At 53.2% G+C, this 20,405-nt stretch overlaps 1 protein-coding gene across 2 annotated transcripts in view; it reads right to left on the reverse strand.

Moving 5' to 3' along the window:
- Positions 1-1,711: 1,711 nt before the first annotated feature.
- The window catches only part of CLIP2 (CAP-Gly domain containing linker protein 2), a 75,362-nt gene continuing 56,668 nt past the window's right edge, over positions 1,712-20,405 (reverse strand). For both annotated transcript variants that reach the window (XM_020896862.2, XM_070460208.1), the window contains 8 exons: positions 18,732-19,667; positions 16,077-16,134; positions 13,368-13,451; positions 12,091-12,247; positions 10,381-10,540; positions 8,505-8,696; positions 7,927-7,989; positions 1,712-3,746 (listed from right to left, as the gene is read on the reverse strand). In XM_020896862.2, coding sequence (XP_020752521.1) covers positions 3,735-3,746; positions 7,927-7,989; positions 8,505-8,696; positions 10,381-10,540; positions 12,091-12,247; positions 13,368-13,451; positions 16,077-16,134; positions 18,732-19,667 — 1,662 coding nt within the window. In that variant the 3' untranslated portion in view covers positions 1,712-3,734. The remainder of the gene's footprint in view (positions 3,747-7,926; positions 7,990-8,504; positions 8,697-10,380; positions 10,541-12,090; positions 12,248-13,367; positions 13,452-16,076; positions 16,135-18,731; positions 19,668-20,405) is intronic.

The following is a 20,405-nucleotide window of genomic DNA, read 5'->3' on the forward strand; positions in this document are numbered from 1 at the left end:
AGAATTGGACGGTCTGGGGAATTCTCTGGCTGTCCAGTGTTTAAGACTCTGTGCTTTCACTGCCGAGGGCCAGGGTTCGATCCCTAGTAGGGGAACTAAGATCCCACAAGCTGAGAAGCATGGTCAGAGCAAAGAAAACAGAACAAAAAAACCCACAAAAGAATTGGACGGTCTGGTTTTGAATTTCAGTCACTTACCAGGTTTTTTACCTTCGCCAAACACCTCATGCTGCTGCAAGGCAAAACAACAAAAAAAACCAGCAAAGAAACAAAAATAAAACCCAAAGACAACAAAACCCACCCAATCTGTCCCTGGTGAACACTGTCGATTGCTGCGTTAGTCCCCATGTTGCCTCCCCATCTCCAGCCTGGCTGTGCTCCCAGGGAATGACCTACACAGCCTCCAATAGGCTCCCTTGCCTTGGGCTCAGCAATGGGAGGAGACGGCAGAGGTTCAGCCAATGGGAGGGGCCGGCAAAGGTTCAGCCAATGGGAGAGGCCGGTAGAGGTTCGGCCAATGGGAGGGGTCAGCAGAGGTTCAGCCAATGGGAGAGGTCGGCAGAGGTTCAGCCAATGGGATGGGTTGGCAGAGGTTCAGCCAATGGGAGGGGTCGGCAGAAGGCAGGGGCAGGAGTTGAGAGAGAGGCGGCTACTGTCCTAGGGCTTCCATGATAGCTCCGTTGGTAAAGAATCCACCTGCGATGCCGGAGACCCTGGTTCGATTCCTGGGTCGGGATGATCCCCTGGCGAAGGGTTAGGCCACCCACCTCAGTATTCTTGGGCTTCCCTTGTGGCTCGACTGGTAAAGAATCCACCTGCAATGTGGGAGACCTGGGTTCTGTCCCTTGGTTGGGAAGATCCCCTGGAGAAAGGAAAGGCTACCCACTCCAGGGTCCTGGCCTGGAGAGTTCCATGGACTGTATAGCTCATGGGGGTCACAGAGTCGGACACGGCTGTCACGTTCTTTTTTAGTCCTTCCCTACCGGGCCACACTGCCCCCTGGAGTTCTCTCTGCAGTTGAGTCCCTTGTGGGTCCCCGTCCACACCCGAGCACACAGCCCCTCCTTTTAAACTCTCATTCCCCCACTGCACAGTGTCACTGCTTCCTCCAGAACTCTGCTGATGCAGTGCCCGAGAAAGGGCACATAGCTGGACCCATTCAGCTGTTAACCTCGAGAGCCTTGTTTGGTCTCTGTGGAGAGGGGTGAGGGGTGGAGGGTGGGAGGGACCCTCAATTGCACAGCCTGCAAAATGACCATAAAGCTGGCAAAACAGTGACTACATGATCTAAAGACATCTTACTGCAGGAGACAGCATTAGCTGTCTTAAGCGTTCTCACTGAACTCATCCAATCTGTTAGCTGAATCCATCACTATTTTGTACAGGGGAGACTTCGATTTTTCCTTGTGGGCCCACTTACATCTTCAACAGATTCAAATCCAAACCCTCATGCCTCTCTGGCAGCCTCACCTGACTTCCACGGGTGCCCCCTTTCTCTGGTTCTCTGCCACTTTTGTTGAGCTCCCTCTTCTCGGACAAGGCAGCTCAGTTCCACACCAGACCCCCTGAGGCCCTTATCAGCCATTCACATTTGAGTAAGAATTAGCCAGGAACAGGATCAAGTCAGACTCCTGGCACCTGGGTGTTCATGAGCTAGGAGACATTGGGGGAGGCCAGGAGGCCCACAGAGAGAGAAGCGGAAACCGCAGGGGTCCTGGGCCTCAGTCACAAGCTTTATTGTCTCGAGCACAGACTCGCCACAGTTCAACAATTCCACTTTGGGGAAGGGAAGGGGAGGGTGCAGGAGGGCTTGGGGAGGGGCACGGCTGAGCATACACTGGGCAGGCGCAGATGCCCATGGCGAAAGCGCTTGCCACCTGCCAGCCCATCCTGGGGGGCTCAGCTCCTCTCAGAGTGGGCTTTTGGCTGTTAGTAGACTAATCAGTGCCTCCAGTGGGCAGGGCAGCTGCCCGATTTTGCTGGAAAGAGTAGTATTTGACTCGGTTAAGCCACTACAGCATTGCTTCTAGACCGTTGTTAATGAAACCGCATGCAAGAGCTACCGAAAGCCAACGGGGAGCAAAGAGGGGCTGATAGGACTAACTGGCCGCCCCCAGGGTGGGCTGCTTTGGGGCAAGGACGTGAAGACCACCCATCTGTACCTGGGAGCACTCAGGGGTGACCTGGGCACTACCTGCATACCTGTCTTGGCGCAACTGGGGAACACTGTGCTGGACCATCGGGCACCCCCTCTACCCCCTAGGGGGAGAGACCCCTAAGCTGGGGGAGGTGGGGCAGGCCTCCACGGAGACGCTGCAGTGCAAGGCAACCATCGTGGGTCTCCCGGCTCTAGAGGTGGGGCTTCTGGCAGACACTGGCTTTCCCATCACAAATGAGGCTGGAGTAACTTGGCAGGCTTGAGGGGAGGTGGGGAGATTTTTCTTCCCCAATCCATCCTTGGGTTCTTTTCTTGGCTACAGGAGACAGGACTTAAAATGCCCCAGGCAGACGCCTTGTACCACTGAAAGGGGGCCGTTGGGCTGTGTGTTCAGATGCGCATGCGTGGCCACGCCTCCCTGAAGGCTCACCCACGTGTACCTGGCTGATTCTGTGCATGTCGAGGCTGCAGGCACATGTGCAGTGTGTGCAGTCGCGGCCCTGCCAGGCCTGGGGCTCAATCCTGGAGCCTGAGCGTCCATGTGGTGCGACCGTGACTGACTGCAAAGATCCCACCCACACGGCATGTGTGCATGCGTGACCCCTCTGAGTGTGCCTGTGGCGAGGGTCAGAAGGTGTATATGTCTGGGTCTGCATGGGTGAATCTGCCGGTGGGAGGCCAGTTTTGTAACATCAAGTCAACCCAGGGGACTGCATATGACCTACCAGTCAAAACACGCCCAAAGAGCTGGTTTGGGGCCTCCCTGCCCCAGCTCCAAGAAGCCAGGTCTCTAGGGATGGGTTGGGGAAGGAAAGGGGCTTCCAGACTTTCCTAATACTGTGGCTCCTGGCCTTGGGGACTACCCTCTGGACATCAGCCGCTTGGAGCTGCGTGTGCGCTGGGGTCGGAACGAAGGCCCACGTCCCAGCATATTGAACCTGGGGCCTTGCTGGGCAGACGGGCTGAGGGGAACTTGTACCACCGTCTGAAAGAGGCTCATTCGTGTGTGGGGACAAGAAGCCCTGGGGACTGCCTTAGTCTGGAAGAGGCTGAAGGAAAGGGGGTCACCTCCTGCCTCCTAATGACGGGGCTTCTCTCCTTGGCGCCTGAAGGGGAAGCTGGGGCCCTCCTCTGGCCCCTTCCTAGGACAATGGCTCTCGGGGGTCTGAGAGGGACCCGCAGGAGAAGGAAGGGAAGAAAGGGAATGGGGACATGCCCAGGGGCCAAGACGGTCCTCAGGGCAGTGCCTCCTGGGGAGAGGGGCCTGTTCGGATCGCCCCGGCCTCCCCAAGCCAACACCAGAAACTGCCGGGTGTCCAAGGCGCCCAGGCTGCAGGTCCCAGGGGCCAGGCCAGGCCTGTACCGCTCTCCGTGGAAGGTCGTGCTTGAAGAAGCCTCCTGGTCCGGCAGGGGGGGTCGGGGGTGGGGGATTGTCCACGGCGGTGGGTACGTCATTGTTACAAACACTGTTCTTGTCTTCAAAGCGACAGTCCTGCCCCCTGCCTGGAGGGGGCGCCGCCGGGGCAGGCTGGAGGGGCTCTGGTCTGGACTGGGCCACGCCACAGTGTCCGTCAGGATCAGTGCTTGTCCTGGAGAAAGCAAAAGCTCGGTCAGCAAGGCTCTCAGGAGGCCCAGGGGCAAGTGGCAGAGGGAGGAGGCAGGGCTGGGGGAGGAGAACTGGCCGGTGCCAGAACAGCATGTGCAAAGGCCCTGAGGCAGGAGCACTCTCCGTGCTGAGTGTTTGGGGCACAGCGAGACAGGAGGCAGGGTGGGAGCGGTTTATGGGAAGTTGAAGGGAAGAGGAAACAGCAGGCACGATTTACAAAGAGCTCCGAGGGCCTGCGTGGAGGCTGGATCCGAGGAAAGGAAAACTGGTGCTGAGACTCCAAGCCTCAGTTTTCACATCTGTAAACTGGGATGATCTCCGTGTGCCTCGCAGGATAAAGCCATACAAGGTTTGGACATCAAGTCCCAAGGGGCCGGGTACGGGTGGCTCCTCTGCAAACACAACCCCGACAGGTCCTGCTACAGCTTCCTGCCTCCACCCTGCTCTCAGGTCTGGTGTGGGGTCCCCACCTCCCCACACCCGTCTCTCTCTGCTTCTCACCCCCAGGGCCAGGCCCTCAGCAGATGCTGTGGCCAGGGTTCTCAGGTCTCCAGGTGAGTGCCTGCAGCCATAGCTCCATCAGCTGAGTTGGAAGGACAAGCCTTCTTTCCTCCAGCCCAAGGTCGCACTGGCCCAACGTCATACAGGGAGCCAGAGACAGAGCCTAACTGGGCTGGCACCTGGGCCCCAGGTGGGCTCTCCAACACTGCAGGCGAATGGCAGGAGCTAACTGTGGGGGGTGGGCCACCAGACACCCCCTTAATACAGAACCCAGCAAAACACATTCCCAGCAAGGGAGTCAGGCCCATGAAAGTCCTGGGAAACCAATTTTCCACCCACAATTTTATAAAACGTAGACTTTACAGAGACTGCTTAAGGAAGAGAGAAGATGATACATTTAAAATATTCAGTTGCAAAAAAACCAGGAGGTGAAATTGAATATTAGAGCATGCTTTGTTCTTGTTCAGTGCTAAGTTGCATCTGACTCTTTTGTGACCCCATGGACAGCAGTGCAACAGGCTTCCCTGTCCTTCACCATCTCCTGGAATTTGCTCAAATTCATATTTGTTGAGTTGGAGCAGGCTATCTACTCCATTACATAATTTAGGGAGTTTCCTAGCAGTTCAGAGGTTAGGATTCCACCCTTCCACTGCAGGGTGCCAAGTTAGATCCCTGGTTGGAGAACCAAGATCCCACAAGCAGTGTGGTATGGCCAAAAAAATTAAAACAAAATAATTTATGTGCTACTTTGCAACCATCACAATAAAGACGGCTCAGGCCGTCACAGACTGATGATGAATCCAGGGGGCATTTGAGTCAGGAACAGAGAATTCACAAGGTCTTCCAGGGTCTCCACTCAATGTTCATTCAGAAAGAACCAGTAACCATACAGTAGGGGTCAGACAACACCTTGACCAGGTGATACACCTGGAATGAAGGGCAGATGGACCTCACGTGCCCCAGTCGTGATGCCTGGAGAAGAACATGACCTTGACCAAGTATTTCAGCCTGAATTGCAGAACCGGGCTCTAATCACCCCAAAGGACAGTCAAACCCCAAAGGAGGAATCTTCTATTAAACAAAGAGGGAGGGACTGTGTTTCAAAAATGCCATGCCATAAAAATCCAAGTGAAATGGAGGAAATGTTCCAGATGCAAGGAGACTAAAGAAGACATAACAAGTAAATGCAATGAGCCTCACTAACCTTAGACTGGACCTTAGACTGGGAGAGAGCCGTGAAGACACTCCAGGGTCAAATGAAGAAAACAGGTAGGGAGTATGATTGGCTATATTAACAAATCTCATAACAACATGACATTTGCTGAGACTGATAACTGTACTGTGTTTATGTAAAATCATGCCCTGTTTCTCAGGGAATACGGACTGAATATGCAATTATACTCAAATGGTTCAGAAAAATATTACATGCATATAACACACATCTACACATAGAGAACAAAAAGTAAAGCAAATGGGGCAAAATCTTAACCACGTGTTATGGGGGGAAGGAGAGCTGATGCTCTAGGTGCTATTTTAGTTTTAGTTTGTATCTGTGTACAGGTATTTATGGGCTTCCCTGGTGGCTCAGTGGTAAAGAATCCGCCGGCAAGGCAGGAGACGCAGGTTCGATTCCTGGGTCAGGAAGATCCCCTGGAGGAGGGCATGGCAACCCACTCCAGTATTCTTGCCCGGAGAACTCCATGGACAGAGGAGCCTGGGGGACCACAATCCATGGGGCCACAAAGAGTCAGACACAACTGAGCAACTAACACTGTCACTTTCATATTTATTTATTTGGCTGCACCAGGTCTTAGTTGTAGCATGAGGGATCTTCAGTCTTCATTGCAGCCTGTGGGGTTTTCTAACTGTGGGATCTAGTTCCCCAACCAGGGATCGAACTGGGGCCCCCTGCACTAGGAGCTCGGAGTCTTTGCCACTGGACCACCAGGAAAGTCCCTCGAGGTGCTTTTTTTTAATTCTTGTAACTTTTTTGTCAATTAAAAATTATTTCTAAATAAAAAGAATGTATAGGGACTTCTCCTGGTGGTCCAGTGGTTAAGACTTTGCCTTCCAATGCAGGAGGTACAAGTTCAATCCCTGGTCAGGAAGCTTAAGATTCCACATGCCTCGGGCCAAAAAACCAAAACATAAAACAGAAGCAATATTGTAACAAATTCAATAAAGACTTTACAAATGATCCACATTAAAAAAAAATCTTTAAAATACAATTATAAAAAAAAGTATGATTATGTCAATTATATGTATTAGTCGCTCAGTCATGTCTGATTCTTTGTGCCCCATGAACTGTAGTCTGCCAGGCTCCCCTGTCCATGGGATTTTCCAGGCAAGAGTACTGGAGTGGGTTGCCATTTCCTTCTCCAGGGGATCTTCCCGACCTGGGATCGAACCCAGCTCTCCCGCATTGGCAGGCAGATTCTTTACAGTCTGAGCTACCAGGAAGACATTTTTTTTTAAATTAATGTGTACATACATTTACAGACATATAACAATCTTCATGATTTGCAGGAGTTCTGTTCCACAGAATCAAACTGTCATGAAACTAGCAAAAACTGAACCATTGCTCCCAGTGCAAATACAAGGTTCCTGCAAATCTCTGATCTGACGTTTTCATCGATCGATCAACAGGTAACCATGTTTCACGCGTGCTTCTGTTTAAAGCATTTCACTGAATTCATCTTGTTGGCTCATTAATAATGGACTCAAGGCCGGCAACACTGTAACTCATGCCTGAATGGAGCTTCTCTAAAGTATTTTCTGGAAGGCACATTGCAGCCTTGCTTCACTTAGGAACACTAGACGGCTCTTCTAGAACACAACATGATGCTTGGGGGCCATTTTAAACAGTGGAAATCACCAAGAAAAAAAGCATGAAAATGTGAGAAACGTGTCACTAAGTAGACGGTGAAAAGGACACTTGTTTGCAGAATGTTAGCACAAGCAGGCTGCTTTGTACAAACTCATCTGGGAACATGCCGTGTCTCAGGTGATTACATTTTTCTCTGCTCTGCACGTGTCCATGAATGACCACAGAAGTGCTGTCAGTGTGGAGTTTGGGGTTACAGGTAAATGTTACCAAGCAGGCGAGTTTGCAAACAGGGAATAGTTTGGATTGGCTGTACATGTGGACACACATACACATACACACACGTGCATGCTGAGCAAAGTTCAGGAGCTGTGTCACTTAAAAATGGCAACCTTGGTCATCTCTGGGTGGAAGAGCTACTCACACTACTAGTGAGTGTGTTTTTTCTGGCCACGCCGCACAGCTTGTGGGACCTCAGTCCCCTGACCAGAGATCAAACTGTGCCCCTTGCAGTGGACATGTGGAGCCCTAACCACTGGACCACCAGGGAATGTCCAATGTGTTCTTCCTTATGTATTTTTGAGTTTCTTCCCAAAAGTTTCCCAATAGGCACATATTGTTTTATAATAAAAGGTTTTTTTGGAAAGAGGAAGGTTAAAAGAGCAGGATGGGGACTGAATCAAGTTTGACTCCACGGTCCCTCCTCTATGAGGGCTCCTGCAAAATGTGTCTTTGCACCTGTGCTGCCTTTTCAGTTTCCTCTCCAGAGAAATCAGCCCGTACGCGAGGGCCGTGGGAGTGACGCAGCAAATCCCTCCGGGGACAGGGTGCCCCTTACCTCTTGTTTGTGGGCCTTGTCTTGCTGGTGGACGCCGTTTGCAGAACCGGAATTGCCCACGGCCTGTTAAAGAGCCAAGGGCGAGAGGCTGAGCGAGGTTCACCAGCCAGCATTTCCTGGTTCGTCCACTAGATGGCGAGGCCTTCCCAACAGGACAGTCTCAGGCTCTGAACTCTGAGCGTGTGTATGTGAGTGCTAAGTCACTTCAGTTGTCTCTGGCTCTGTGCGACCTTATGGGCCACAGCCCGCCAGGCTCCTCTGTCCATGGGATTTCCCAGGCAAGAATACTGAAGTGGGTTGCCATGCCCTCCTCCAGGGGATCTTCCCTACCCAGACATCAAACCCGTGTCTCTGTGTCTCTTGCATTGCAGGTGGGTTTTTTAACCACCTGCGCCACCTGGGAAGCCCGGAACTCTGAGCAGAGCCCATCAAAATGGGGAAATCTAGGCTCTCAGGGCAAGGCTGCATCTCCACCTTTCGTCTGAGCTCCTCAGGATAAAGCCATGGACCCTTCAGGCTGAGACTTCCAGGGGCAAGGCTGAGGCTCTCACCCCAGATCTGGGGGGCACCGAGCTCACCTGGGACTTATCAGGGCAGCTCCTCATGGCCTCCACGAGCCTTTCCACCTGCTGAGCCTGGTCCAGCGCGTCCCGCAGTGCGTCCTCCGTGCTTATCAGCTGGTGCTGCAGCCGCAGGAGCTCCGGTGCCGAGGATGAGGACGGGTCGATGAGGGAGTAGCGCCTCTGATCCGACAGGGACTTCTCTTTGTCCTGGAAGCAGCAGGAGAGAGGATGAGCGTGTGTGTGTCTGTGCGTGCATACATGTGTGTGTGTGCATGTATGTGCTGCGGGAGGGTGACCTCTTCTCTGGGCAGGAAACTTGTCTATCTCACGTCATCTCTGGGTCAGCCTTGGGCATCACCAGGATGCCCCTCAAGCCTCCCTCCCTCACCTGAGGGTCCCCACAGAAGCATCTTTCCTGCTCCCTGCCCTGGATTCCCAGGTTCTATCAGATGCTCCATGTTTCCCAAGTTTCCAAACCTAGGACCTCTCCCTTCCTTCTTTCCGTCCTGCATGCCCCCGACTCCCTCCACACTGTCTTACATGGGTCCTTCCTCTTCACCCCTAGACCACCCACAGCCTCATCCCCTGAACCCCTCCTCAAAACGCCCCCACCGCCTGCCTCAATAGGACATTCCTTCCCTTCCCTTCCAAATGCTCCGCGGCTGACCCCGCCCACCACGGTACTGGAGACAGGCAGACCACAAACCCTCCCTGCACTGCCCTCCTTGGGCGGGGCTTCTAGGTCCTTCCGTTCTGCTCGGATCCTCTACCCAAGCCTCCTTCTCCATCCAAACTTCCCTTACTTCAGGAGGTTTCTAACCACCAAGCCCATCCCTAGTTCGCTGTGGTGCTGGCGACGGTACAGGGGGGACAGGGCAGAGGCTGGTCACATGTAAACTTGACCAGCTTGTGGTTCATGGAGACAGCGTGGCTCCGCCCCCTCCATGTAGCTCTGGCAAAGACTTGGAATGGTAACTCCCAAGTCCCTACTAGCCCCAGGGTCTTGGTTTCCAAGTTACGCCCAGGCTCACAGCACCATGCGGACCACAGAGGGGTCTGTAATACTCTCTGCTGGGCAGACCTGCCAGGACTGAAAGGCCCAGTGGTCCCCATGCCCACAGTCTCGGTGCAGACAGAATAATGGACATCCCCCCCCAACCCTGCAGGTCTAGGGCTGCTCCCACAGCAGCAGGCGGGTCCTGGGCTCTCCTCCTGCCTGCGAGGCCCCTCTTCCTCCATCTCCTCCACTGTGGCTGAACCCCTGTGGCTGGGCGGGTGGGCAGCGAGGGGCTTTGGAGCAGCTTCCCCTGATAGCAATCCTGTCCTCCTGGACCTAACCTGTCCACACCCTGGAGTTGACCAGGCCCAGGAACCTGCCACAGGCTTGTCTTGAATGCTGACCAATGGGGGATGGAGTGGGATGGTTCTATCCTGCGCTACCAGCCTACCCCACCTGCATTTCTGGGGACTCCACTCAGTCAGGCCTCTGTTCCCCTCTCGTCCCTGAGATGGATGCATGAATCGCCACTGCAGGACCCTGAACAAGGAGCTGGCTTCTGGTTGATTACTTCCCTTGATGGGGAGCTCACCACCTGGCGGTAGGCCACCCCACCTCTGGACTGGTCAGATTCTTAGGAAATCTTCCTTTGCATTACATCACCCAGACAGCCACATAACCAGCCATGATATCTACAAAAGGGGCCTCCCGTGGCCCTTCCACCAGCCACCCTGCTGACCCTATCAGTGGTTCTAGGGCATTCCAAACCCTCACTGTGACTTGGCTGTCCCTGGGGTGGCTGCAGGAGGTCACCAATCCCCATGGCCTGACAGCAGGTCACCCCAGCCCCTCCCTGGTGTCCCCCATCCCCAGGCCGCCCCCTTCCCCACATACCAGCCCGGTCAGCTTTTCCCGCAGGCCCCGGATGTCATCCTTGAGTTTCTGCTCCTTGATCCTCCACTCAGCCTTGTGGACCTCACGGCTCAGGTCCCTCTCAGGCCCCGGGGAATGGCGATTGGCCTCCAGCAGCAATACCCGCAGTTCATTCAGACTCCTGGAGCGGGGCGGGGGTGCAAGAACAGCAGTCAGCCTGGGTACCTCATCTCTCATGCTCCACAATTAGCCAGGTGCCTGGGACTGGCCACCCCAGTGGGATACTGGCTACTAAGACACAGCATCTGTGCCGGGAGGGGCCAGAGAGGAAGCATGAGGCTTGAAACCATCTGACCACAGCTGGGGAGAGACTCGGGTTTGGGAACTGGACAGTCAAGAGGACTCAGCCTTTCTTAGAATTTTTTTGAAGTTTTTTTTTTTTTAAAGAGAATAAAATGTTTGTTTAATTAAAAATAGTATAGAAGTGGAAATATAATATTGTATACACAAAACTTATATAATGTTATAAATAAATGTAACTTCCAAAAACTACTTTTTATTTTATTTACTTATTTTTAAAATATTTATATATTTATTTGGCTGCATCAGGTCTTAGTTGTGGCACACAGGCTTAGCTGCTGTGCGGTTTATGGGATCTTAGTTCCCCAACTAGGGATTAAACCTGTATCCCCTGCACGGCAAGGCAGATTCTTAACCATTGGACCACCAGATAAGTCCCAATAAAATACATTTTTAAGGTAATAATAAAATTAAATGAAATAAAAAAATAAAGTATTTATCCAAGAGAGCTCATGGGGCAAGACATTTTAAATACCTGCTATCAAATAACTTTTATTTCCTACATCAACTCTGGTAGTAACTGGCAGTAGCTGCCTGGAATACTGTGGTGAGACTGATTCTGAGGCCACATCTGGGTGTTGCAGAAAAAGAGTGCAGTGATCAATTAGCAATGTCTCCCATGGGCAGAGGCTGGGAAAAAAGGACATACCCCTTCTTAGCTCTTCCCCTTGCTAGAATCTACTTTAGAGGAGGGGAAAACTCCCTCTCTAGGTGGCCATGGGTAGTTAAGAATAAAGTAGAAGTTTGCTGTCACTGTCCTTTCCCTTTCTTCCTTCTTCCTATGCTGAATGATGGCACCTGATGGCTGGAGCTTCAGCAGCCACCCTGCAACCATGAGGAAAAGTCCATGAGGAAGAGTCTAACAGAACCCAAGAGAACAAAGGTGTTGGCATTGATGCCTTGAGTCACTGAACCAAATGCCAGCTGTAGCTACCTCCAGATTTCTTGTTATGTGGCTAAAATAAATCTCTACTCATTTAATCTGCCCACACATTTCTAGCTGATCTCCCACTCCCATCCTAAGTACCAAAGAAGCAAGGAGCAGCTCATGGTGACCTACATCAACCAAGGAGGGCTTCAAGGCAGAGGAGGTGGGATCCCTCAATAATTTTTAAGAGTTTCAAGGGGTCCCCAAGACCAAGATATTTGGGAACCACTAATCTTTCCTATGAGCTCTGCTTGGAGAACTGTGTTAAGAAGGATTCTGAGGCTCCGTTGGAGCTTAGCAGCAGACAGTATGGTGATCACTGGTGATGCCAGTCATCTGTCCACCAGGTCTATTCCCTGGCTTGCCTCCAAAAAACACTGGGTGCTATTAGCTGGGTGCAGTGAGGGTCACGCTGGTCTGACCACCACCCACGACTGACTCACCGCTCCTTCCGGAGCAGCTCCTGGCTGATGAGGACCAGCTGGCCCGAGGCATCATGGGTCTTCCGGGACACGGCCTCCAGCTCCAACTCCAAGCGCCGCTTCTCTTTCTGGAGGGTGTCCACCTTCTTCTCCCCTGACCTGCACTTGCCCTCCAGTGCTGAGGCCAGCCAGCAGGACAAGGAGGGAGAGGGTTGGGATCGCCACGGGAATCTGTCCCACCCGGGGGCCAAGGCTCGGGCGGGGAGCAGGCTTTCCCGGGGAAACGGGGGTGTTAACAGGGACACGCTCACTGAGCGGACCTCTCTCGTCCTGTAGGGCCAGGCAGCGAGGGGCCGAGAAGAGCTACTTAGGAAAAGCAGACCACGGCCCCCACACAGCAGCGGGGCCCTCTGGTGTCAGAAAAGCACTCCAGCCTTTGAGAGACAGGGCCTGGGTGTTTACAGTGTCGCCTGGACGAGGGAAATCTACAACTTCACCTTGGTCCCGGAGGAATCTGAGGTCAACTGACCTTTGTTGGGACCCATTATGCCACGTGAACGTGATGGGAGTGGAGAGAAGGGGGGTGAGAACCGTTTCCCAGGATGGGGGCCGACTCATGGGTACCACCACTGGCATTCTGGTGGACAAGAAGCAGGGCCAGTTTGTCACCAAGTCACAGATTCCAGGCCCCCCACCACGCCTCCCGCCCCCACCAGGCTACCCTCTGGATTTATCCCCATTTCCCCTGGGCCTTGTCTTTTGCTGCAGCCAAAGTCCTTCCCCTCCCAATTCTGAAATCCTGGTATTTCTTCCAGGGGCTGGTGCCCAAGTACTATACCAAAAGGCAGAGAGATTGAAACCCAGGGGTCTTCAAGCCCAGAAAGAGATAAGACGTGATGCAATTACAGAACACAGGGAACAGAGGCCTGGCTCTGGGGAGAGAAGGTGGCTGGGGCCCCCCTGTGTTTTTTGTGGCTGTGCCATTTGGCCTATGGGATCTTAGTTCCCCCACCATGGATCAAACTACTGACCCCTGCATTGGAAGCACAGAGTCCTAACCACCGAACCATCAGGGAAATCCCTGGGGCCCCCACTTATATTACAGATGAAGTGTGGGCTACCACTCCCCCAACACTGCTGCCCAGATGGAAGTCCAGTGCCACCTGGGCCAGGCTGACTTCTCCTCAGGGCAGAGTGGGGAAAGGGCACCCTGGCCAGCATCATCTCCCCCTCCCCTGCTGGACTGGCACGTGGCCCAGTGAAAGCCCCCGCATCTGCCCTGAAGGAGAGAGACTTACCACTTACTTGGGCCCTGAGCATCTCGGTCTGAGATGTTAAGGCTGTCACCTCTTTGTCCCTCTTGTTCAGCTTGTCCTGCAGGCCTGGGGAGAAGGGGGAGATGAGGGGCCATCAATACCCCAGAGCCAACACTGCAGTCCGGCGGACAAGGGGGTGGCCCTCCCAGCCAAACCCTAAAACGACGTCACACTTGGCCTCCAGAGTCCAGGATCTTTCTCAAGCCAGTCGACCTTCTGGGTGAAGTGAAAGTTGCGTCCCACTCTTTGTGACGCCATGGACTATACAGTCCATGGAATTCTCCAGGCCAGAATACTGGAGTGCGTAGCCTTTCCCTTCTCCAGGGGATCTTCCCAGCCCCGGGATCTAACCCAGGCCTCCCGCATTGCAGGCAGATTCTTTACCAGCTGAGCCACAAGGGAAGCCTGGGTAACCCACCGTGAAGAAGAGGTGCCGGTCTTGAACAACTTAACTCTCAGACTCTCAACTTCCTCAAGTGAAAAATGGGGCTAATAAAGGTGCTCACGTCACTTGGCCACATGCATTCAATACTGGATAGCCCAGGACAGTCATGAAAAAGATGCACGGAAGGTTCTAGAACTGTATTAACTTTCTGTACATTAATTTATAAATTCAATGCGATACCAGTAAAAATGCCAGCCAGACTCTAATTTTTGTGGAACTAGATAAGCTAATTCTAAAATCACTTGGAAAAAAAAAATTTTTTTAAATAAGTAAATAAAAATTTTAAAAAAGGAAAAAATTTTAAATAAAATCAAAGTCACCTGGAAAAATAAGCAAGATCAGCCAAGAAAACCTGTCAAAAAACCCCCAAAAAACTCCTTCAAAGAATTAAACACACAATCACCATGGGTGTGCGTGCTCAGTTGCTGAGTCCTGTCTGACTCTATGCGACCCCATGGACAGTAGCCCACTAGGTTCCTCTGTCCATGCAATTTTCCAGGCAAGAACACTGGAGCGGGCTGCCATTCCCTTTTCCAGGGAATCTTCCTCATCCAAGGATCGAACCCGAGTCTCCTGCATTAGCAGGCAGATTCTTTACTACTGCGCCACCAGGGAAGCCTGCAATTACTATACAATTTAACAATTCCCCTCCCGAGTATACACCCTCAAAGAGCTGAAAACAGAACTCAACAAGTACCCCCACGTGCACACTTATAGCAGCACTATTCACAACGGCTGAAAGGTGGAAGCAACCCAACTGTCCATTGACAGGTGAATGGATGACAAAATCGGGCACATGCATACAATGGCCTATTGGTCACACGTGGGAACGAAGCACCGGCCCGTGCTATAATGTGGGTGAACCTTGAATATATTATGCAGAGTGAAACAAGCCAGACATAAAAGGCCACGTGTTATATGATGCTATCTATATGAAATATCCAGAAGAGGCAAATCCACAGAGACAGAAAGCAGATTAGCAGTTGTCAGCAGCTGCGATGAGGGGAAAATAAGAGAATGACTGATAATGCATATGGGGCTTGCTCTTGGAGTGATGAAAAAGTTTTGGAACTAGACAGAAGAGATGATTGCACAACACTCTGAATATATCAATGCCCCTGAATGGTTTGCTTTAAAATGGTTGATTTTATTTAAATTTTGTCTCAATTAAAAAAAAAAAGGTGGGAGGGCGGACTTTCCTAGTTGTCCAGTGGCCAAGACTCCATGCTCTCAATGCAGGATACCCGGGGTTTGACCCCTGGTCAGGGAATTAGATCCCATATGCTGCAACGAAGACCCAGCAAAGCCAAATAAATAAAAAAGAACAGCTGAGAGAATTTTGAAAAAAAAAAAAAAAAAAAAAGCCTAAGACCAGCCTTGCCAGTAACTGAAATATATACGAAGTTTCAAAACACTGTAAAAGCGGTGCATGAACAGACAGATAGGTTATTGGAAAGGAATAAAAAAATCTAGAAAGTCAATTACCTGATGGAATTTAAAGATGGTAAGTTTGGTTCATTCAAATCAGTGGAGACAGGGAGATGAGAGGTTTTCAAAAATGGTGCTGGGATAAGTGGGCACTCTTGGGGAAAAAAATAAAAGTGGATTCTTACCTCACACCTGGAGTAAGAATTCTACGTGAATCAGATTTACACAGAAAAAGAATAAACCCAAGATCCCCAAAATAAAAGATTGATTTTTAAAAATCTGCATGGCAAGGGACTTTCCTGGTGGTCCAATGGTTAAGACTTTGCCTTCCAAAGCAGGGTGCGTGGGTTTAATGCCTGGTTGGGGAGCTATGTTGTAAAACTTTTAAAATGGTCCACATCAAAAAATATCTTGAAAAAAAGAAAAATAACAAAACCAAACACACAGTCCAGTTCTCAATAAACACCCTTCGGCTCTTGTATGTGTGTGCTAAGCCTCTTCAGTCATGTCCAACTCTTTGTGATTCTGTGACTGTAGCCCGCCAGGCTCCTTGGTCCATGGGATTGTCTGGGGAAGAATACTGGAGTGGGTTGCCATCCCCTCCTCCGGTGGATCTTCCCGACCCAGGGATTGAACCCATGTCTCTTACGTCTCCTGCACTGGATGGTGGATTCTTCACCACTGGTGCCACCTGGGAAGCCCAGGCAGCTTTCACCAAACACCAGATGAGGCAAAACAAAGTTGAACCCAGCTTGGAGGCAAAACCCACCAGTCTTTCCCCAAAGCCCCACATCCCGCCCAGCCCAGCGGCCACTCACCCTCCACAGTCTCCTTCATCCTGATCTTCTCCCCTGAAATGTCGTTGGATTCAATCATCTGAAAGGAGAGCCCTGTAAGGGGGATGCTCACCTCCCCGTCTCGGCCCCCAACCCCAGCCAGCCCACCTCTCCCCAATTCAAGGAGACCTTCATGGACTTGCTGCAGCAGGGGGCAGAGGTGTTCTCGGTCTGGCTTCCTTGACAAGGGGACCCCTGCTCTGCTCCCAGGACCCCCCAAGGCTGCTTACATAGCATCCATGTGGTCCCTTCCTGTCCTTTCCTGTTTGCAAACGTCTATCATATTAAATAGATGTCTCCTTCCTGGGGACGCCTACAGGGATTGGTTCTGGGACCCTGTTTCCACCATTATCCAGAGGCAAGACTCCCAGCCTCGGTTTCCCGTCCATAAAACAAGAATGGACTGCCATGGGGCAGCGCATGCAGAGAACGCCCAGTGACAGCTCCCAGAGGGACTTCAGGAAATGCTACCTTCTTTCTCGGTGTGTGTGCGTGCGTGCTAAGTCATTTCAGTTGTGTCTGACTCTGCACGACCCTAGGACTATAGCCGCCAGGCTCCTCCCTCCATGGCATTCTCCAGGCAAGAATACTGGAGTGGGCTGCCATGCCCTCCTCCAGGGGACCTAACACTTCCTTTAAAAAACAAACCCAGAAGCAAAGAAGCAAAAACTCAACTAAGAAAAAAAAAACCTGTGTGGCAAACATCAACAGGCTCCTTGCTGCTTCTTGGCAGACATTTCAGGCTTCCTGCACAAGAGAAGCTGGCCATCCCCTGAGCCTGCAGTTTGCCAGACCCTAGCACTGCGTATCAGGGCAGCGCAGAGCTGAGCAGGCAGTCACCTCCATCCGCCTGCCCCTCATACCTCCGCTCATACATCCTCAGCCCTGCTTGAGCCAGTCTGGTGTGATTAACAAAGCCCCCTAGGTCTTTGTTTTTACACATTGCAGGGAAACTGAGGTACACATTAAACTTTTTTTTAAAAATTCCCATACTTACACATGAGAACAAAAATCAAGTTGTCCTTGAACTTAAACCTTTGAATCTGGAGGGCATGTGGGTCCAGACCAAGGTCCCACGTGTGTGGAAATCAATGGGCGTTTCTAAGGTCACCACCCACTCCCTGGTGTGAGGTCAGTGGCAGAGCGGCAGCAGGCCATCCTGTGGAACCACAGCAACCCCCAACCTCCCTGCTAGGGGAGTCCAGGTCCTGGGGCCCCAGGCCTGACCCTCCTGCCCTGAGCAACCAACCAGGCCATGTGCACACAGCTAACCTGCCGCTCTTCTTCTCAACTCCGCCCAGCGTCCTGGGAGGGCACTTGCTAAGAGGGGCCCCCGCCTGTTTGAAGAGGGCAGATGGCTGGTGCAGTGGGGCCTCAAGGCATGACACGGACAGATCTCCTTTTACCAAAAAGGCACCTCCTGTATGGAGAACTCCTGAACACTGGTTGCTCAAATGCTAAATTCTGGATTAAATGTACAAGGGGAACCAGAAGCTCAAGAACCATGGGGGCTGATAAAAAGGCAACCATCTTGGGATTTCCCTGGTGGTCCAGTGGTTAGGACTCCAAGTTTCTACTGCAGGGGCCCAGAGTTCGATCTCTGGTTGGGTAGCTTAGATCCTGCAAGCCTCAAGGTGGCGGGGGGAGGGTGGCAGGAGCAACGACATTGCTGCAAATTGTCCCTTCATATAAGACTTTGTCATTCCGGTACTTCTCTGGCCCTTAGGCAGTGGGGTTCAACAGGAACTCTGCCACTGATGGGCAAGAAACTCCAGGAAAGCTACTCCGCTTTGGAATCTGTTTGCTCATCTATGAAATGAAGTCAGTATGGACCCCAAGGGAGTCCAGGTGAGATGGGGCATCCTAGGGCCTGCACCAGGGGTGCTGCCCAGAGCCACTCAGAGGCCCTTCCTGGCCCCGCGGGAGCACCCGTCCATAACCCTGGGGTCCCGGCCCCCCAGGGTGCTCAGCTGGGACTTCCAGATTTGAAGCAAAGCTGACACAGGCGGCAGCAGTCTCCCAGGGTCACACCCCTCTGGCCTTGCGGAGCCCTCTCCCGGGATCACTCCCCCACCCCACCGCTCCACTTGGGAAAGTGGCTGCCGGACTGTTGTTCCGTCTCGTTGGGACTGGCAAATAGGGGGCCACCCTCAGGTCCCCTAGGTCGGCGTTCGGGTCAGAAATGGGACTCCCTTACCCCTGCCCAGGGGTGGACAGGGTTTGCCTTCCACACCTCTGCCAGCCCAGTGCCGGAGCTCCCAGTACCAACACCCTGGGAAGGCCTGGGAGCCTGCAGAGTGGGATGTGCCTGCCAGCTGGGGAGAAGGCTGCTGTCTGTGCCCAGGAACACTCCTCTCCAGGCTGGCCTGTGGGGACCCAGCCAGGTCTGCTCAGACTGCTTGGGGGCCCCACGGTCACTCAGGCCTGCTGCCCTTCTGAGAGAGGGGCCAGGGGCTCCTCCTCTGAGCCAGGTGCCCTCTGATCTCAGACAGGTATGCTCCGGGTGGGGCGGGCAACGAGGATGCTTCCCTGGGCTGCAAATAAAAGGTCAACAGGCGCCTGAACCCTCCCCCAGCCAGGCCTTTGAGCCCAGGGCCGCTTGCCGCCCCGTGGACAGGAGGGGCGGCGGCCACCTACATGGGTGTGCTGGGCCGAACACAGGGACTCGACAGCCTGGAGTCTGTTTTCGGTGACCAGAAGCTTCTCCCGCAGCCTCTCGGCCTCCTGCTTGCTCTGGGCCTCGGAGCGCTGCAGCAGCTCATAGTCCAGCATCTTCTTCTCGGCCAGGGAGATCTGCTCCTTGAGGAACTCGATGGCCTGCGCCTGGCCCTGGTACTCCACGTCCAGCTTCTCCAGCTCGCGCACGCGCAGCTCAGCGTCGCGGCACTGGTCCTGGGCCTCCTGCAGCTCCAGCCGGTGCTGGCCGGCCTGCACCTCCAGCTGGGCACGCCAGTGCTGCTGCAGGGCGGCCAGCTCCTCCTGGGCCTCCTGCAGCTTTTGCCGCAGGCCCTCCTTCTCCTTCACGTGCACGGCCGTCTCGATGTCGTGCTTGGCCCTCAGGTTGCCCAGCTCCAGCTGGTGCTCCATCTTGATGCCCTCCATCACGGCCTTCAGCTCCCCGATCTCCTTCTGCTGGGCGCCGGGGCCCGAGTTCAGGGTGGCCTTGAGATCCTCCAGGGACTTCTGGTGGTCTGAGGCCAGCGAGTCCAGCTTGGACTTCCAGTTGTCCATTAGGCCCATGTTCTCGCTGGTGGCCTGCTGGACCTTGGCCTTCAGGTCCACCACCTCCTGCGCGTACTTCTCGTTGGCCGCCCGCAGCTTGTCCACCTCCGCCTGGTAGGCCCTCAGCGCCTTCTCGTACTTGTCCCTCAGCAGGCCGCTCTCCCGCTGGCGCTCCTTGCTGGCCGACAGCAGCCGCTCCCGCAGCCGCAGGGTCTCGGCGGCCTCGGGGTGGTCGGCGGGCGGCGGGCCGGAGTGGAGCAGGCACTGCTGCAGCTCCTCGATCTCCTCGCGACGCAGGCTCAGCTCCTCCTCCAGCTGCAGCACCCGCGACTTCTCGGCCACCGTGGTCAGCTACCGGGAGAGAGGGAGACCGGGGTCAGTGGGCCCCCAGGGGCAGGGGCAGGGGGAGCAGGAGGACGCGACAGGGGAAGGTCACGGGGAGGACGCCCCATCCCATCTGAGCGCCACCCCCTGCCTTGGGCCCCAGTGATTCGGGGATTCAATGGTTCCCCGCTGCCCTAGCCAGCTTGTAACAAATCCGTGGTTAAAAGAAACCATCAGGGGACTTCCCTGGTGGGTCCAGAGGTTAAGACTCCATGCTCCAATGCCAGAGGTGCAGGTTCGGTCCCTGATGGGGGAGCTAAGATCCTGTGTGCTGCGTGGTGCAGCCAAAAATAAATAAATAAAGCAGCCAAGGAAGAAAATGGTTGCATGGCATCATCGATTCACTGGACGTGAGTTTGAGCAAACTCCAGGAGATACTGAAGGACAGGGAAGCCTGGCGTGCTGCAGTCCATGGGGTGGCAAAGAGTTGGACATGACTGAGCGACTGAACAATAACAAAGAGGGGGGAAAAAAAAGGAAACCATCTATTTGAGGTTATGGTTTTCTTCAAGTTTAAGTTATTTGTAAAGGGTGGACACGACAGAGGGGATTTGCACTATCCTGCTCTAGAAAAGTCTCAATTAGAATGACTGGATTCACGAGATGCTGTTTGGAGCGGGTGGCCAAAGAAGGGTCTGCCATTTTTTTTTATGCCTAAGGCAGAAAAAAAAAAAAAAAGGCCCCAGACCCACCTTCTGATGGAAA

Source organism: Odocoileus virginianus, chromosome 33, assembly GCF_023699985.2.
Source record: "Odocoileus virginianus isolate 20LAN1187 ecotype Illinois chromosome 33, Ovbor_1.2, whole genome shotgun sequence".
Lineage (NCBI taxonomy): Eukaryota > Metazoa > Chordata > Mammalia > Artiodactyla > Cervidae > Odocoileus > Odocoileus virginianus.